This window comes from Lithobates pipiens, unplaced genomic scaffold, assembly GCF_037356315.1.
Source record: "Lithobates pipiens isolate NorthernLeopardFrog02 unplaced genomic scaffold, aLitPip1_a1.2 Scaffold_16, whole genome shotgun sequence".
In the NCBI taxonomy this organism is placed as follows: Eukaryota; Metazoa; Chordata; class Amphibia; order Anura; family Ranidae; genus Lithobates; species Lithobates pipiens.
The window spans coordinates 250,501,080-250,518,997 of record NW_027507748.1 but is presented as its reverse complement, the minus strand read 5'-3'; the positions used below and the strand labels follow the sequence as shown (position 1 = coordinate 250,518,997).

Below are 17,918 nucleotides of genomic sequence, written 5' to 3'. Positions count from 1 at the left end.
AGCTGGGGGCAGAGTTGTGGATGGCTTTGTACGTAGTTGTTAGTATTTTGAATTTAATTCTTTGGCTGAGCGGAAGCCGGTGGAGGGATTGACAGAGAGGAGTAGCAGACACAGAGCGATTGACAGAGAGGAGTAGCAGACACAGAGCGATTGGTAAGGTGGATGAGTCTGGCAGCAGCATTCATGATAGATTGAACAGGTGATATACTATGTAGAGGTAAGCCAATGAGAAGGGAGTTGCAGTAGTTGAGGCGGGAGATGACCAGTGATTGAATTAGGAGCTTTGTTGTGTCATTGGTTAGAAAGGGACGTATTTTGGAGATGTTGCGGAGGTTTAGGTGGCAGGATTTGGACAGTGATTGGATGTGTCGCTTGAAGGAGAGTTCAAAGTCCAGGACTACACCTAGAACCTTGGCGTGTGAGGATGGGCTTATGGTTGTGCCATCGATTTTGACAGTGAGATCAGGGGAAGGGGCATATGGTGGAGGAAAATTATAAGTTTGGTTTTGGATAGATTGAGTTTGAGGAAGTGATGTGACATCCAGACTGATATATCCGATAGTAAATTAGTCATACGTGAGGAGACAGAGGGAGTGAGCTGAGGGGTAGAGAAGTAGATCTGGGTGTCGTCAGCATAGAGGTGGTATTGAAAGCCATGGGAGGCTATCAGTTGACCCAGGGAGGAGGTGTAGATTGAAAATAGGAGCCGTCCAAGAACAGAACCTTGGAGGACCCCAACAGAGAAAGGAAGAGGAGAGGAGGAAGTAGAGTTGTAAGAAACATTAAAGGTGCGGTTGGATAAGTAGGAAGAGAACCATCGAAGAGTGCAGTCATGGAGACCAAAGGTGTGGTGTTTTTTGAGGAGGAGGGGTTGGTCAACCGTATCAAAGGCAACAGAGAGGTCCAGGAGGAGGAGTACAGAATAATGTCGATTGGTTTTGGCCGTTAGTAGATTGTTTGTTTTAGTTTTAGGAGAGCAGTTTCTGTGGAGTGTTGAGGACGAAACCCAGACTGAAGGGGATCAAGAAGGCTATTATCAGCAAGGTGGACGCTTAGTCGGTTGTAGAGCAGGCGTTCAAGGAGTTTGTATAAGAAGGGGAGCAAGGAGATGGGGTGTAGGTTGCTAGGACTGGATGGGTCCAGTGAGGGTTTTTAAGTATGGGTCTGACAAGTGCATGTTTTAGAGAGTTGGGGAAGATACCAGAAGAGAGGGAGAGATTGAAGATGTGGGTTAGAGAGTGTAGCATAGAGCCAGAGGGTGAATGTAGCATTTGTGAGGGAACAGGATCCAGAGGGCAGGGGGTAAGGTGGACATTACCAAGTAGTTTAGCAACTTCGTCTATAGTGGTGGGGTTGAAAGAGGAAAGTAATGATTGTGCCTGTGGGCATGACGTGTAAAGTGTGGAGGATATCAGAACAGTAGAGATCTCAGCACGAATTGTATCAATCTTCTGTTTGAAGTGATTGGCAATCTCCTGGGCAGTGAGTGAGTTGGCGGGTGGAGGACGAAGTAGAGAGTTGAATGTAGAGAAGAGTTGACGGGGACGTGATGATGGTTGCTGATGAGAGTGATAAAATAGTTCTGGTTGGCAGAGAGGAGGCTGGAATTGTAGTTTTGGAGGGCAGATTTATATTGGTTGAAATGAGAAGGGTCAGACTGTGCATCCATTACAGGGGGCAGACGGCTTGGTGTGGATGAGTTTTTGGCCCGATTCTTAGGGCCCATGAATCTGAAGGCAAGGGTTTGGTAGGATGGAGCAGGTGAGTGGTTAGCCAGCAGCTTATGACGATGATCTGACGGGGGGGGGCATTGATTAGAGTTTGAACAATGCTGATTGGCATTCTCAATTCCTGGGATATCTTTTTGTATGCCTTTCCTATTTTATACAGTTTAACTACCCTTTCCCGCAGTTCCTTTGACAGTTCTTTTGCTTTCCCCATGATTTAGAATCCAGAAATGTCATTGCAGCACTAGATGAAAGATACAAGGGTCTGTCAGCAGTCCAGAAACTCACTGACCTTTTATACACACACTAATTACAAGCAAACACATCACAGGTGAGGGTGGTTACCTTTAATAGCCGTGCAAACCCCTTTGTGTCAACTTGTGTGCATGTTACCAGGCCAAAATCACCAGGGTATGTAAACTTTTGATCAGGGTAATTTGGATAGATTCTGTTGACTGATAAATGGCTTCAGCCAACCACTAACCATGAGGAAAGAAATGTTTTTGCGTTGTTCATATTCTCTGAAAAATGGCCAGTAAATCATAAATTCTGCCAGGGTATGTAAACGTATGAGCACAACTGTATTTAGACACAGGCATAATTTTCATACTTTTGGCTCTGTATGCCACCAGAATAAAATAACACAACAATCCAAATAAATTTGAAGTGCAGACTTTCAGCTTTAATTCAAGGGGTTGAATATAAATCTTAAGTAGACATTGTAGGAAGTGCAGCCATTTTTGTTCACAGTCCCGCCATTTTGAGGGGCTCAAATGTAATTGAACAGATGAATATAATCATAAATAAAATGTTAATTTTTAATATTTTGTCAAGGACCCTTTACTGACAATGACTGCCTGAAGTATGGAACCCATGGACATTACCAAAGACTGGGTTTCCTCCTTGTTTTGTTTTTGAAGCCTAACAATGGCCTGTTTCATTTGCATGGAGAGCTCCTTTGAACAATTGATGTAGGTTCACAGCAATGGATTCCAAATGCAAATACCACACTTAGAATCCGCTCCAAACCTTCTACCTGCTTAACTCCTTACCGACCAGCCACCGTCTTTATGTTGCAGCAGGTTGGCATGGCTGTGCAAATTGCCGTAGGTGTAAGTTGGCAGATTTTAAGAACGATGAGGGGGGGGGGGGGTGCACACGCCACTAGAGCTAATGCACGTGGCCGCACTGTCAGCCGGCCACCCACAGTTGCTCCACAGAGAGGCAGAGCGTGGATCTGTGTATCTAAACAAGCAGATCCCCTTTCTGACAGGAGTAGAGAGAGAGTTGCTGTTCCTATTGATTACGAACAGCAATCTCTCTCCTCCAGTCAGTATACTGCCCCCACAGTTACAAACACCTCCCTAGGGAACACTTAACCCCTTGATTGTCCCCTAGTGTTGGCCCCTTCCCTGCCAGTGACATTCGGTAATCTGTGGCTATTTTAACACTGATCTCTGTATAAATGTCAATGGTCCCACAAAAGTGTCTGATCTGTCTGCTGCAATGTCACAGTCCCACTAAAAATCGCCGCCATTAGTAGTAAATAATAAACAAAAGGACATAAATCTATTCCCTATTTTGTAGACTCTATAACTTTTGCGCAAACCAATCAATATACGCTTATTGCAATTTCGTTTTTTTTTTTCCCTTTACCAAAAATATGTAGAAGACAGCATATTGACCTAAACTGATGAAGACATTTTTATTTTAGATCTTTTTTTTTTGTCTCTTATTTTTTTAATATTGTCTTTTTTGTTTTATTATTTTTGTTTTTTTCAAAATTGTCACTTTTTTTTTTTTTTGTTTTGTTTATAGCGCAAAAAATAAAAACTGCAGAGATGATCAAATACCTCCAAAAGAAAGCTCTATTTCTAAAAGTGTCAAAAATAAAACATAATGCACAGGTTTTTAAAGGAATTTGTTAAGGCAGCTCCGTCTCTTCCACTCTCTTCTGCACTCCCCGGCTCTTCTGTGTACTCAGCTGATGTCTTCTGCCTCTGTCGGTTCTTCTCTGCACTCTCCGGTTCTCCTCCCTCTGTCTGCTTTCTTCTGCCGGGTCTCCTCTGCTGTCTTCTCACTCTTTTGGTTTGCTCTTTTGCCTGGTCTTCTCCCTGTGTTCTGGCGATGTTGACTCGATGCTCTCTCCCACCCTAATCCTGGGTGCGCAGTGTGCCTGCCTCTTATGATGTCACCGCCTGGGGCATGATGGGGTGGTAATGTCATAAGGGGCAGGCCCTCGGTGACCACGCCTCATGCCAATATAAGTAGTAGCACACCACGCACCCAAACATTAGAGTGGGAGAGAGCATTGAGTCAACATCGGAAGAAGAACAGAGGGAGAAGACAGCGGAGAAGACCCAGCAAAAGAGCAAGAAGATAGCGGACAGGAGAGGGCTAGAAGACCTCAGCAGAGAGCGGAGAAGACCTGGCAGAAGACATCGGTGGAGGAGGCAGAAGAGCCAGAGAGGGGAGAAGACTGAGCTGCCTTAATAAATTACTTTAAAAACGTGTAATTTGTTTTATTTTTGACACTTTTTTTTTTAAGTGAATGGGTAGGGGTACCCTATACTCATTCACATAAGGTGGGGGGGCGGCGGAATCTGGTGCCCCCCTTGTTAAAGGGGGCTTCCAGATTCTGATAAGTCCCCCGCACACAGACCCCAACAACCAACGGCCAGGGTTGTTGGGAAGAGGCCCTTGTCTTCATCAGCCTGGAGACTGACCCCCATGTTGAGCGCATGTGGCCTGGTACGGTTCAGGGGGGGCACTCGCTTGTCCTCACCCCCTTTCCTGACCTGCTGGGCTGTGTGCTTGGATAAGGGTCTGGTATGGATTTTGGGGGGACCCCAACGCCGTTTTTTTTTCAGTGTGGGGGATCCCCTGAAAATCCATTCCTAGACTGAAGGGCCTGGTATGCTGTTGGCGGGGGAACCCATGCCATTTTTTTTTTTTTTTTTTACATTGTTCGTTACCCTAAAGATTCATACGAGACACAGTGCCTGGTATTGTCGGGAATCAGTCGGATCCCTGTTCATTGAAGTTGGGCACATGTTGGACTTCAAGTCGCAGGGCAAAGTCTGATCCAAAGTGGTACAACTGTTGTGTCGTACCAGTGTGAACCTGGCCTTGTAGGGCAAATCCTTTCGGTCCTTGTGTTAATTGATGAAGAAATAACAAAGGTGTAGCCCACACCTGGCCATTAAACAGCTATTCTCAGCTGTGATAACTAAACCCTTCCTCCGATTTATACGTATATACCCTCAAATTAAACGTGCACTTTAAGCCCATATGCATTATATAACTATAGCTTAAATACGTTTTGGAAAGTACCTTAAACAAAAAAACTAAAATTGTGTCCAAATATATATATGGACCTAACTGCGTGTGTGTGTGTGTATGTGTGTGTGTGTGTGTGTGTGTGTGTGTGTGTGTGTGTGTGTATATATATATATATATATATATATATATATATATATATATATATATATATATATGTGTGTGTGTGTGTGTGTGTGTGTGTGTGTGTGTGTGTGTGTGTGTGTGTATGTATGTATGTGTATATATATATATATATATATATATATATATATATATATATATATTCTATATATTCTATAGAGAGAGAGATAATAAATATATATCCTCACATGGGAGCGGTGATATCTCAATCATAGCTGCAGTGATGGCCAAGGTATCATTCTTTAGTGCTGGCGATGATGTGACCGGTCTCATCGGATTCCCTGGGCAGCATGAGAGGAACATCAGTTGTTCCTCCCACTCTGTAACATCAGAAGCCACAAGGATTTTGTCACTTCCAGCTGTGGTGTGTTTGTTTAAAAGCTATTACTGGTTTGTAAAGCATCTGATCAGTTTAATCAGAGGATTTGTAGGACAGAGGAGAGATCTGGGGTCTAATAGATCCTAGAGCTCTACATAGAGAAGACCTGTCATGACCTATGTTTATCCCTTTTGATAGCAGTAAAGTTAAATAAAGAAAAATAAACATACAGTGTCTTGAAAGTGGTTGTAAACCCTTACAAACCACTATGACCTACAGGTAAGCCTAGAATAAGGCTTACCTGTAGGTCCAAGAAACCTAAACCTATACGGTTTAGGAGATATTTACAAAAAGACAGCTGCCGTTGTCTACGGCGCATGCAGGCGCACTGGGCAGGCCGCAGATCACAGCGATATGCCACTCGTGTCGGCTCCCGTGCGCTTGCACGGGAGTGACGTCATCGCGTCTCCGGAGCAGCGAGACCCGGAAGTCACTCCGGGATACATGGCAGCGGCGAACATGAAGACGGAGGACCACTTCGGGGGCTTCATTCTCAGGTAAGTTATTCATAATGAGCTAGTATGCTATGCATACTAGCTCATTATGCCTTTGCCTTGCAGGTTGCATTTTTTTTTTTTTTTTTTTTTTAAATAGCCTTTACTTCCTCTTGAAGTTCAAGCTGTTAATGTGAAACACTGGCTAATATTGGTAACAGAAGAGGATTCAGGACGAGTGTAGGAGGATTACAGAGGACACTGAAGAACCCGGGAGTGTTAAGATCTAAAAGCGAGGCTGATACTTTTCTATACAGAAGGGGGCCATTCATCTCTGGTGAGTGTGGAAACATAGGGAGGTAATAAGTGTTGTACGAGACTAATTCTTTGGATGAACATTAAGAAACACTGTACTGGTAGACTTTTTCATAGTCTGAAAAACTGAGACTTTCGATATACTTTTTCACTATTGAAATTTTTGTTTTTTTGTTTTGTTTTTTATGGGTAGAAAATGAGAATACAGGGTAATGTAGAGAGAGTGCTGTAATTATATGGTTTACTAAATGTCAGAATTGGCCTGGACTGGAGGTGGTTTAAAGAACACAACAGAAATGGAAATGCTTCGAATTGACTGTGTGCAAACACACTGCAAAAAACATTCCCTTAGGAAACAAGTTTAAAAGACTAAAAATGAAACCTATGTGGCTCATGTCCAAAGTTAAATTGGCTATATATAGTAAGAAAAAAATTAAAATATAAAAATGAAGAAGCAATATTATAATTTAAGTTACAAATAATAATACCAAATATGTAAAAAGGAAATCAAAATAAAAGAAAATGAATGATAGGTTGCAAAAGAGAGCAGGACAAACCTCAAAAAAATCCCTAAATATAGTAATAGTAAAAAGGTCAGGTCTGAGCATGTAGACCCTTTTACAAGATATTTTTGAGTTGTTGACTAGGAAAAAGAGAAGGAAAATATATTAAATACCTTTTACAGCTCTGTGTATTCAAATGAAAATGGAGGAGCTCAAGTCCTTAATGGTAGTAGTATTGAAATAGCTCTATATGATCCACAGTGGCACAAAAGTGACATAGTCCAGAAAAACATAAACAAAATAAAAGTTAATAAAGCACCTGGACCAGATGATTTTAACCCAGTGTTATTTCTAAGCCATTTTTTTTTAAGAGACTTTGCAATGGCTGGAATGGTACAGAAGTTAGGCCAAAGTGAGTGCCTATACAGTGGGGAAAATAATTATTTGATCCCCTGCAGATTTTGTAAGTTTTGCCCTCTTACAAAGAAAAGAAGGTTCTATAATTTGTATCATAGGTCAGGTGTATTTTAACCCTTTTGCTGCCAGGTTAACGGCGGGGGAGGGGGGGTTATACACACAATCTGGTGGCTGCAGCTACCAGGATTGTGTTTTAAACTGATAGGCAGACTCCTGCCTGTCAGGTGAAAGCATTCATGCGGCTCTGCTGGCACCCGATCACTCACGCACCCCCTGTTCCCGGCACCACCTCCCTGCTGCCATGCTTGACTTTCCAGGTTCCGCTTTCTTATCGACAGGCCCAGGAGCTCCATGGCAGGTGCCGGCAAAAGGAGAGGAAGGAGAAGACATGTCCGCTCTCCTCCCCTTTGTGTGATCCGGAAATCAACGTCTCTTTTGGTGTCCCCGGCAAGCTCAACCAGGTTAAATAAAGTAACCACAATCCCGGTAGAGGGAATTCCTGCCTTTAAGGACCCCACAGACAGACAGGCCAAGGCAGTGGCTCGTTCCTTGTTTACGGTCGTGGGGTCAACAATGCAACCAGTACTGGCATCTGCACTTGTGTCTCAGACACTTACTGAGTGGGCAAAACTTTTGCACTCGAATTAGGAGAGCAGCAGGCTTCTCCTGTCTACGTGGAACTAGCACACCAACTAGTGCAAGGCCTTAAGTACATTTGTGATGCGGCCCTGGATACTCTTTCTCTGTTATCCAGGGCTTCAGTGTCAGCAGTGGTGCTGAGGCGCCTGATTTGGTTAAAATGCTGGTCTGCTGACCAGGCACCCAAAAAAGCCCTGACGGATCTTCCCATCCTTGGTGACCAGCTCTTTGGAGCCTCTTTGGATGACATTATTAATAATGCCACTGGTGGTAAGAGTACCCTACTCCCACAGGCCAGGAAGGCTAAGGAGCCACGCCGTATGCTAGGGCCCTCTTTTTTTCCGCTCACAAATGGCTTTTTCGTCCGCCCGGAGCTTCGGTTAAACGTCCCCAGCCCAACAAGACGACCACGGAAGGACAAAAAGTCATGAAGGTTTGCCCCCACCCACGTCTCGGGTGGGGGGGTCACCTTCGGGAGTTTGCAGCCCGGTGGTCCTCTCGCCTATCCGACCAATGGGTCTGCAATCTGATTTCCTCCGGCTACAAGATAGTTTCTCTCTTGGCCCCCAAACAGATTCTTCCCCTTCAGCATACCCGTATCCCCGGCTTGCCGGAAGGCCCTCTTGGGGGCACTAAGGGACCTGCTGAGTCGCAGGGTGGTTGTACCGGTTCCGGAGTAGGGGATTCTACTCAAATCTGTTTGTAGTTCCCAAGAAGGAAGGGCTACGTCCAATCTTGAACCTAAAAGCCCTCAATCACTTTGTAAAAGTGCAGAGGTTCAGAATGGAATCAGTTCACTCAGTAGTCGCTGCACTCCATCAAGGGGACTCCCTGGCATCTTTAGACATCTAGGATGCGTACCTGCACATACCCATATGCCTTCGGCAGCAAAAGTTTCTGCGATTTGCAGTCGGCGAAGCACACTACCAGTTTGTGGCTCTCCCTTTTGGTCATGTTTCGCGGGGATACCGATCGCGATCGTGGGATACCTAGACAATCTCCTCCTGAGGGCATCTTCCGCCTTAGAATTAGAGGAGGGTGTGCCGATCACCATGCAGACCCTGCAAGAATTTGGGTGGCTTATTGAACCTAAAGAAGTCTGTGATTGTACCGATCCAGCATCTGGAGTACTTGGGCTAGCTGTTGGACTCCAGGGAAGTGAGTGTTTCTCCCTTCAAACTGTAGACTCTCAGATCCGCGGTAAAACTGCTGACGAACCGCAAGTGGTCGTCGCTCCGCTTCTGCATGCGAGTACTGGGGCTCATGGTAGCCTCCTTTTGAGGCAGTACCTTATGCCCAGTTCCACACCAGAGTCCTGCAGAAGGAGATTTTGACAAAATTTGACAAATCTCAGTTGTCCCTGGATCGACAGATCCAGGTGAGCCAGTAAGAGATTCACTGATCTAGTGGCTGAGGTCCCCGGTGATTCAGTCCGGGAAGTCGTTCCTACCTCTGAAGTGGACAGTGATCACAATGGATGCCAGCCTATCCGGCTAGGGTGGCGTGATGGGGGTTCAGTCGACTCAGGGCCTCTGGTCGGCGAAAGAATCCAAGTTGCCAATCAGTCTGCTTGAGCTAAGAGCGATCAGGCTGTGCCTCTCCACATGGTCGATGAGACTTCAGGGGTGCCTGATCAGGATCCAGTCAGACAACGCTGTGGCATACGTCAATCACCAAGGAGGAACAAGAAGCTCAGCCGCCGCACGGGAGGTCGCTCCCATACTTCGGTGGGCAGAGTGACACATACCGGCCCTGTCGGCCATTTACATCCCGGGAGTGGAGAACTGGCAGGCAGACTATCTGAGTCGCCAGATGCTGGACCCAGGAGAAATGGGCGTTGCATCCGGAAGTATTCAGGCTACTGTGCCTGAGGTGGGGCAGACCAGACGTTGCTCTTCTGGCCTCTCGTCTGTCGGAAGGCACTAAGATTCGTGTCCAGGAAAAGAGATCCGTGGGCAGACGCGTCGGTGGCTCCGTGGGATCAGGACCAGCTGATCTACGCCTTTCCTCCACCAAGTTTACTTAGCTTAGTAGCATTTTCAAACTAGTCCTTGAATAAGCAGTTCCAAATTAATTGCCATGACTAAAGATGATGAAAATGATTCAGATTGGTGCAAAAATAGTGTAGAAATTAATTGAGCAGGATGTGCAGATTGGTCTGTTCTTGATTAACCACTTCCCACCCGCCATATAACATGACATGCACAAAAATATCCTGACTGGAGATCATCTAAAAAAACAGCAGGATACACACCAACTCCTATTTTGGTAAAGAGCCTATGACGTAGGCTCTTTACCAAGTGATCAACTGACCAATCACAGCATGTAACCAGGAAGTGCTGGAAATCGGCTTTCCTCGGTTTGCGCTGACAGGAGAGCCGATCAGTGGCTCCCCTGTCGGGGGTGGGGTGTCTGCGCTTATAATCAGCACATTGATTATCAGCTCAGCCCCCATCAGAGGTGCCCACCACATCTGCCAGTCAGTGCCCACCAAAATGCCAATCAGTGCCCATCAGTAACACCTGTCAGTATTTCCTCATCAGTGCCTGTATGTGGAGGAGTAAACAAAATTTTATAACGAACAAAGAAACTTTTTTTTTTATCTAGTCTGTTTTAGTTTAGCAAAAAAATAAAAACCCCAGTGGTGATCAAATGCCACCAAAAAAATCTCTGTGTGGGAAGAAAATGATAAAAAATGTGTTTGAGTACCGTTTTGCGTTGTCATTCAAATTGTGACAGCGCTGAAATCTGAAAAATTGTCCTTAGCAGGAAGGGGGAAGTGCCCTGTATTGAAGTGATTAAGCAGGCAAAATACAATGTGAAGGTGTAATTTTCTTGTTTCGGTTTAAACACTTTAATTAGACCTTGCCTAGCTGAAACCACTACACAGTGGTACAGTGGTGTAGTGGTTTGCACTCTCACCTAGCAGTAAAAAGGGTCGCTTGTTCGAATCCCACTACCTGCCTGAAGTTTGCATGTTCTCCCTGTGCCTGCGTGGGTTTCCCCTAGGTACTCTGGTTTGCTCCCACACCCCAAAGAAATGCAGGTAGGTTAATTGGCTTCTGTCCAATATTTGCCCTAGTATATGAATGGGGACCTTGGATAGTGGGCTCCTTGAGGGTAGGGACCGATGTGAGTGTGCAATGTACAGGGATAGGGACAATTGTAGACACTCAGGTTGAACTGGATGGACTGGTGTCTTTATTCAACCTTGCTAACTATGTAATGTTTGTTGCTGTTGAAACAAAAAAAATAAAACATAGGGCAACTTGGGAACATTGTTCAGAATTTGCACTGACATATTGAAGTTGATTTACTAAAACTAGAGTGCAATATCTGGTGAAGCTGCAGATGGCAGCCAATCAGCTTCTAACTTCAGCTTATTCAATTAAGTTTTGACAGTAAAGCCTGGAGGCTGATTGGTTTCTTAGTAGAGCTGTGCCAGATTTTACACTCTCCAGTTTTAGTATGTCAAAGGTATCTTCTTCAGATCCAGATCTCAACCCCACTGCTTTTCTAAATGAATGCAATATGAAATCTCTTTAGTCGCATAATATAAGGAATACAGCTGAAGCAAATGTTCCTTGTATTATTTTCATAGTAAAGCAATGAAGGTTTATTTTTTTCATGTCATTATAATATTCACATACCCTCTTCACGTTAGTTGTGTGCAACTAATGATTGTTATATTGCTTTGCTGCTTCATCCCTTTTGCTGCTTTATTTTTGCTCTGCTCTTTTTCTTTATTTATTTTTTTACTTTTTGTCTGTTTTACTTTCAGGGGGTGGTGCCATTTCTGAGCTCCTATGAGCTTATCTGTATGATTCTTGAAAATCTACAATAATTTGTCGCCCTGAAGTTCCCATTAAACTTGGACTGATCCATTCCAGTGACAATAAACGGGATATTCTCGTAAATATGTCATGCGTTCAAACAAGGAGCAATATATACCTTGTGTTTTAATAAGACATACTTTTAATATATGAAGCTGTGGATTTATCAAAAGGTATATTGGATACATTGAAACCATATTTCCCGCATTGCTTTGCCAGAATGAAAACATTTTGATTCAGTTTTACTTTGACACAAGTTGACAGTTTTTTGGACATTTCTTGCTTTTTATACAAGTGGAATATCTGTAGGACTCCCTCTTTCTTGAACTTAACCAGTAAAAAAAAAAATCAACATTGTATGAAAATGGAGAATCAGATGTGAAAAATCAGCCTTCTCAAATCTTCATTTAAAGAAAGGATTCTGGCATTTTTGGTTTTATATTTTTGATCCCATGGATTTCTCTCTGTCCCTCAGAGGTGGGGAAATAAAACTGTCTTGTATTTGTTTATATTGTGTTGTTTCTTTTTCAGAAATGTGTATGTTTTTATTGTCAAATAAGTCTTTTTCTCAGGAAATGCAAAGAAAATTTCCAAGATATAATATAATATGTAATACAACAGATACGAGATATAAAATTTACAGCATGCAATCAGTGTCATACATCTACAAAGAAAACATTTTGAGACCTTGTGAGTAGAAGAAATACATTTTAACTAGCAGTTAAAGCAGTTGTATACCCGCACATCTAAAAAAACAAAAAACCTTGCAAGGCAAAGGCATAATGAGCTAGTATGCACAGCATACTAGCTCATTATGAAATGTTTACCTTAGATCGAAGCCCCCGTATTGCAGCCTGGTCCACGCCAAGCGAGCTGACATTTTGCCCTATGCGTTTCTTCCAGGGTTCGCGGCTCCGGCGATGTGAATGACTGGAGCCGCAATGTCGTTACTCCTGCGCATACATGCAGGAGTCTGTTGCCCGGTAAGGTCCGGCAGCATCTGCCAGACCTTCGGCTGGGCATTCAGAGCACATGTGCCACTGACGTCAGCGTCTGCATGCAAAGGGAATATACGGTTTAGGAGATATTACTTTTACCTATGGGTGAGCCTTATTATAGGCTTACCTGTAGATAAAAACGACAAATTGGGGTATACAACCACTTTAAAGGGCATCTGCAAAATATAGGAGGGAGTTTAGTATCTTTTTAATGCACAGCTTTGAGCTTGTCCAACTGACTTATGAAAAATTAAGAGTATGATATTTTATTAATCTGCTTAAAACAAGCGGTCTACCAAAAGTTAGTGACTTCACAAGTATGAGACTAGTGAGGGAAACCAGAAAGAGACCTTTGAGATTGCAGAAACTATGCACACAACAGCTGTTGCCTGGGAGCCAAATGAGTCGTAGCTTTAAGAGAAACCATACCTAAAAGGTTCTGTGGCCTAATGAGACCAAAATTTTTAACTCCTGTTTGATGTAAACACAAAACCCTCACTGGAAAGCATGGTGGTGGCAGCATCATGCTGTAGGGATGCTTATATGCATGAAAGCAGCACAGTAGACATTTAAAAAAAAAAAAAACCTGATGTGGTCTACTTGAAACAGCCTTGGATGAAGTTTTGTCTAAAAGCAGGACAGTACCGAGCAAAAAAAAAAAAACAAGCATACGGATACACAAAATTGACTTAAAATCAATTCTAAGGCCTTGGAATTGTCAGGCCGGAGTCCAGATCTCAATTCAGTAGAGAATTTGCATCTTGATTTGAATAAGGCAGTTCTCTCGTGGCTAGAACGGGAGACAAAATGAATTGTCCAGACAACCAAGCTTTCAGAAATGTATCTACATTGACTCAAGGCTGTAAATAATAATAATGTGACCAAAGGAGCATTTCTAAATATGGTTTTGAAGGGGGTATATAGCTATGCAGTCAGTACTTTTTTGCTCCCAGCTTGTCGTGAGTTTTTTTTTTTTTTTTTTGCTACAGTCCTTAGGAGAACCGACATCATCTTCTCTCTGAGAAAAGCAAAACTTTTTTTACTTTTTATTTGATCAGTTACCTCTTAGCTTTGCCCTGGGGCACCGTGCACCCAGACTCCGCCGGTAAGTAAGATACTGGACTAGCCTGAAATATTCTCCGGTCGTTTGCTCCTCTTTGGTGCTCACCTAGGCACATGGTATAACAAATTGTTAGCCATATGATGCTCTATAGTCACCGGTCTGGTAGAACCCATTCCCTAAAAACCCTGCCAGATGGACAAAGAATGCTGCATAGGGCTCCTCTATTAGTCCCTGTTTCTTAAAGTACATCACGGGACTAGGGATGAGCCGAACACCCCCTGGTTTGGTTCACACCAGGACCTGTGAATGGACCAAAAGTTTGCGTGAACTTTAGAACCTTGTTAAATGGGACTTGAACTTTCAAAATCAAAAGTGCTAATTTTAAAGGCTAATATGCAAGTTATTGTCATAAAAAAGGGGTTGGGGACCCGGGTCCTGCCCCAGGGAACATGTATCAATGCAAAAAAAAGTTTTAAAAACTTCAGTTTTTTCAGGAGCAGTGATTTTAATGATGCTTAAAGTGAAATATTCCTTTAGATATTGTACCTGAAGGGTGTCTAACACTGTCTATAGTATGCCTGTAAAGTGGCACGTGTTTACCGTGCTTAGAACAGTCCCTGCACAAAATGACATTTTTAAAGGAATAAAAGTCATTTAAAACTGCTTGCGGCTTTAGTGTAATGTCTGGTCCCGGCAATATGAATGAAAATCAGTGAGACAAACCCCATGGGTACACCCCCCCCCCCCCCCAGTCCATTACCAGGCCCCTTGGGTCTTGTTTGGATATTAACCGGTTCCCAACCAGCACACGACGATGTACGTCGACAGAATGGCACGGGCAGGCATATTGGCGTACAGGTACGTCCAATCTTCAATGCTGCCCTGCCATCGGGAGCGCGCCACCGTGGGCATACCCGCGATCATCTCACGGGACGGCTGAATGGAGGAAATGCCGTGTAAACAGCATTTCTCCATTCTGGCTAGCAACTAGTGACGCTGATCTCTGCTCCATGTGATTGGAGCAGAGATCAGTGTTCACTAAATGAAAGCCCAACCCCCCCACAGTTAGTAACACACCCCTAGGAACACTTAACCCCTACACTGCCACCCACTGGTTAACCCCTTCACTGCCAGTGTCATTTATACAGGAATCACTGCATTTATATAGCAGTGATTACTGTATAAATGACAATGGTCCTAAAAATGTCCGATGGGTCCCCCACAATGTCGCAGTCACAATAAAAATCGCTGATCGCCGCCATTACTAGTAAAAAAGAAAATAATAATAAAATATTATTAATAAAATGCTATAAAACTATCCCTATTTTGTAAACGCTATAACTTTTGCGCAAACCAATCAATCGCTTATTGCGATTTTTTTTTTTCTACCAAAAATATGTAGAAGAATACGTATCGGCCTAAACTGAGGGAAAAAACGTTTTTTTATATATTTTTGGGGATATTTATTGTAACAAAAAGTAAAAAATAATGCGTTTTTAAAAAAATTGTCGCTCTATTTTTGTTTATAGCGCAAAAAATAAAAACCGCAGGGGTGATCAATTACCACCAAAAGAAAGCTCTATTTGTGGGAAAAAAAGGACGTCAATTTTGTTTGGGAGCCACGTCGCATGACCACGCAATTGTCAGTTAAAGCGACGCAGTGCCGAATCGCAAAAAGTGGTCTGGTCTTTGACCAGCAAAATGGTCCGGTCTGTAAGTGGTTAAGGGGAACCCTGCACCCAAATTAAAAAAAGGAAAGGCGTGGGGGCCCCCAGGCCCTATATACTCTGAACAGCAGTATACAGGTGGTGAAAACAAGACAGGGACTGTAGGTTTGTTGTTAAGTAGAATTTGTTTGTAATTTTGACCTGGTACGTTTTTAAAGTGTATCTCCAGCCAAAAAATTTATTTTTAAGCTTTTTGGAAAACATAGGGAAGGGTTATCACCCCTGTAACATTTGTTTTGCTGTCTGTGCACCTCTTCAGAAGATTTCACCTCACTTTTTGTCTCAATGACAAATGTCTTTTGGGGTTTTTAGTGAAACGAGGATTGGTGATAAAGCATCAGTGGAGAAGAGACGTTTTTCCCATATCAACCCTTACAGGAGATAATTTCCCTTCCTAGGGGTAGATTTCATCTCACTTCCTATTTTCTCCTTCCGTTTGCAAGTAGGAGTCGTTTGTAAGTTGGATGTTTGAAAGTAGAGGCCTGCCCTATATGCGCTGCAGAAATTTGGGCCTAAGGTGTTGGTGTTGTCACAACACTGTAAATCCTCACAGTTACTCTTGGTGGGCGCTGGAACTGTGAAATATATCAAGAATTGTAATTACATGCACCTGTTGAACGTGGGCAGAAAAATTGGGCCTTAGGCACTGGTGCCACAACACTGCAACACCTCACAGAAACTCTAGTTGGAGCGCAGGAATGAGCCCTGCTGCAGAGTATTCCATTAAAAATTGTAATTACACGCCCCTGTTAAACAGGGGCTGAAAAATTGGGCCTTAGGCACTGGTGCAGGTGCCACAACACTGCAACCCCTTACAGATATTGTAGTTGAGCGCAATAACGAACCCTCCAGCAAAATATTGCATAAAAAAATTGTAATTACACGCCCCTGTTCAATGGGCTGAAAAATTGGGCCTTAGCCACTAGTGGCGGTGCCCAGAACCAAAAATGTGCTTACAAGCTATCAGCATGATCATTGAGGAGGAAGAGGATAGTCACTCAGCATAGGCAGTCTTGAAGGGATCTGACATTTGAAAAAAAAAATTTGGTTGCATCAGGTGCTTGGTAGCTGGTGGTGATGCAAGACTGATTCATTTTTATGAAGGTCAGATGATCAACCAAGTCGGTGGACAGACACACGCTGTGATCAGTTACAAAGCCTCCAGCAGCACTGAATGTGCGTTCCCAAAGAATGCTGGATGCAGGGCAGGCCAGTAGCTCAATTGCATACTGCGCAAGCTCTGGCCAGTGATCTTTCCTCAAGACCCAGTAACCCAGAGGATTTTCGGTGGGAAGGTGTCCAAGTCTGATCTTGCCCCAAGTATTCCTGCACCATGTAAATCAGATGCTGGCGATAGTTGCTGGAACCAATCCTACCTTGGGGCTGCGGACTAAAAAATTGTCTCAACGCATCGGTCAGATGGCCACCGCTCCTTCTATGACTAACCAAAGCCTCAGCAACACGTTGTCAAGGACCAGGAATTTGGAACCTCCCAGTCTCTGGGAACGCGTTGCACAGACCTTTCTGCAAGGCCTCTCGAACATGTTTCATCCTCTGCTCCCTCTTTGACTGCAAGATTAGGTCCGCAACCTTACCCTTGTAATGTGGATCAAGAAGGGTTTGCCAGACAGTAATGATCCCTCTCCTTGATCCGACGAATACCAGGATCCTTCTGCAGGCTTTGCAGGATCAGGGAGGCCATGCAGCGTAGGTTAGCTGAGGCATTCGGTCCGGAGTCCTCTGGGTCACTAAGGATGACATGATCAGCAGCCACCCCCTCCCAGCCGCGTACAAGTCCATGGGTTTCTTGGGCCTGTAAATCATCCCTTAAAGACTGCTGCTGATGCTGAGTGCTAGGCTCCACCTCCATGCTGACAATCATTCTACTCCTCCTCCTCTTCCTATGTGATCGGCAGGCCAGCAGGAACACGTGTCTGGATAAAGGGGTCCTTGAGAGGTAAGGAAGTCCTCCTCTTCCTGCCTCTGTTCTGCCTCAAGTGCCCTGTCCATTATTCCACGCAGCGTGTGCTCCAACAGGTGGACAAGAGGGACAGCGTCACTGATGCATGCACTGTCACTGCTCAAATGGTGACAGGACAAACATCCCTGATCATGGCCCATTGATGTGGGGGAAAAAACCAAGCTCCCCTGACCCTGTCCTGGTGCCATAGCCACACAGGTACTCATTGATGACCCTCTGCTATGTGTGTAGCTGCTGCAGCATGGCCAACGTTGAGTTCCACCTGGTGGGCATGTCACAGATTAGGCGGTTCTTGGGCAGGTTAAATTAATTTTGGAGGTCAGCTAGCCGAGCACTGGCATTATATGACCGGCAGAAATGCACACAAATTTTCCTGGCCTCCCTCAGGATATCCTGTAAGCCCGAGTACCTGCCCAAGAACCGCTGTAACACCAAGTTAA

General features: G+C 44.1%; 1 protein-coding gene across 4 annotated transcripts in view; it reads left to right on the top strand.

Moving 5' to 3' along the window:
* RBBP5 (RB binding protein 5, histone lysine methyltransferase complex subunit) overlaps window positions 1-12,218 on the top strand; it is a 148,569-nt gene extending 136,351 nt beyond the window's left edge. For all 4 annotated transcript variants that reach the window (XM_077481288.1, XM_077481289.1, XM_077481290.1 and 1 more), the window contains exon 14: window positions 11,658-12,218. In XM_077481288.1, coding sequence (XP_077337414.1) covers window positions 11,658-11,686 — 29 coding nt within the window. In that variant the 3' untranslated portion in view covers window positions 11,687-12,218. The remainder of the gene's footprint in view (window positions 1-11,657) is intronic.
* Window positions 12,219-17,918: the final 5,700 nt, after the last annotated feature.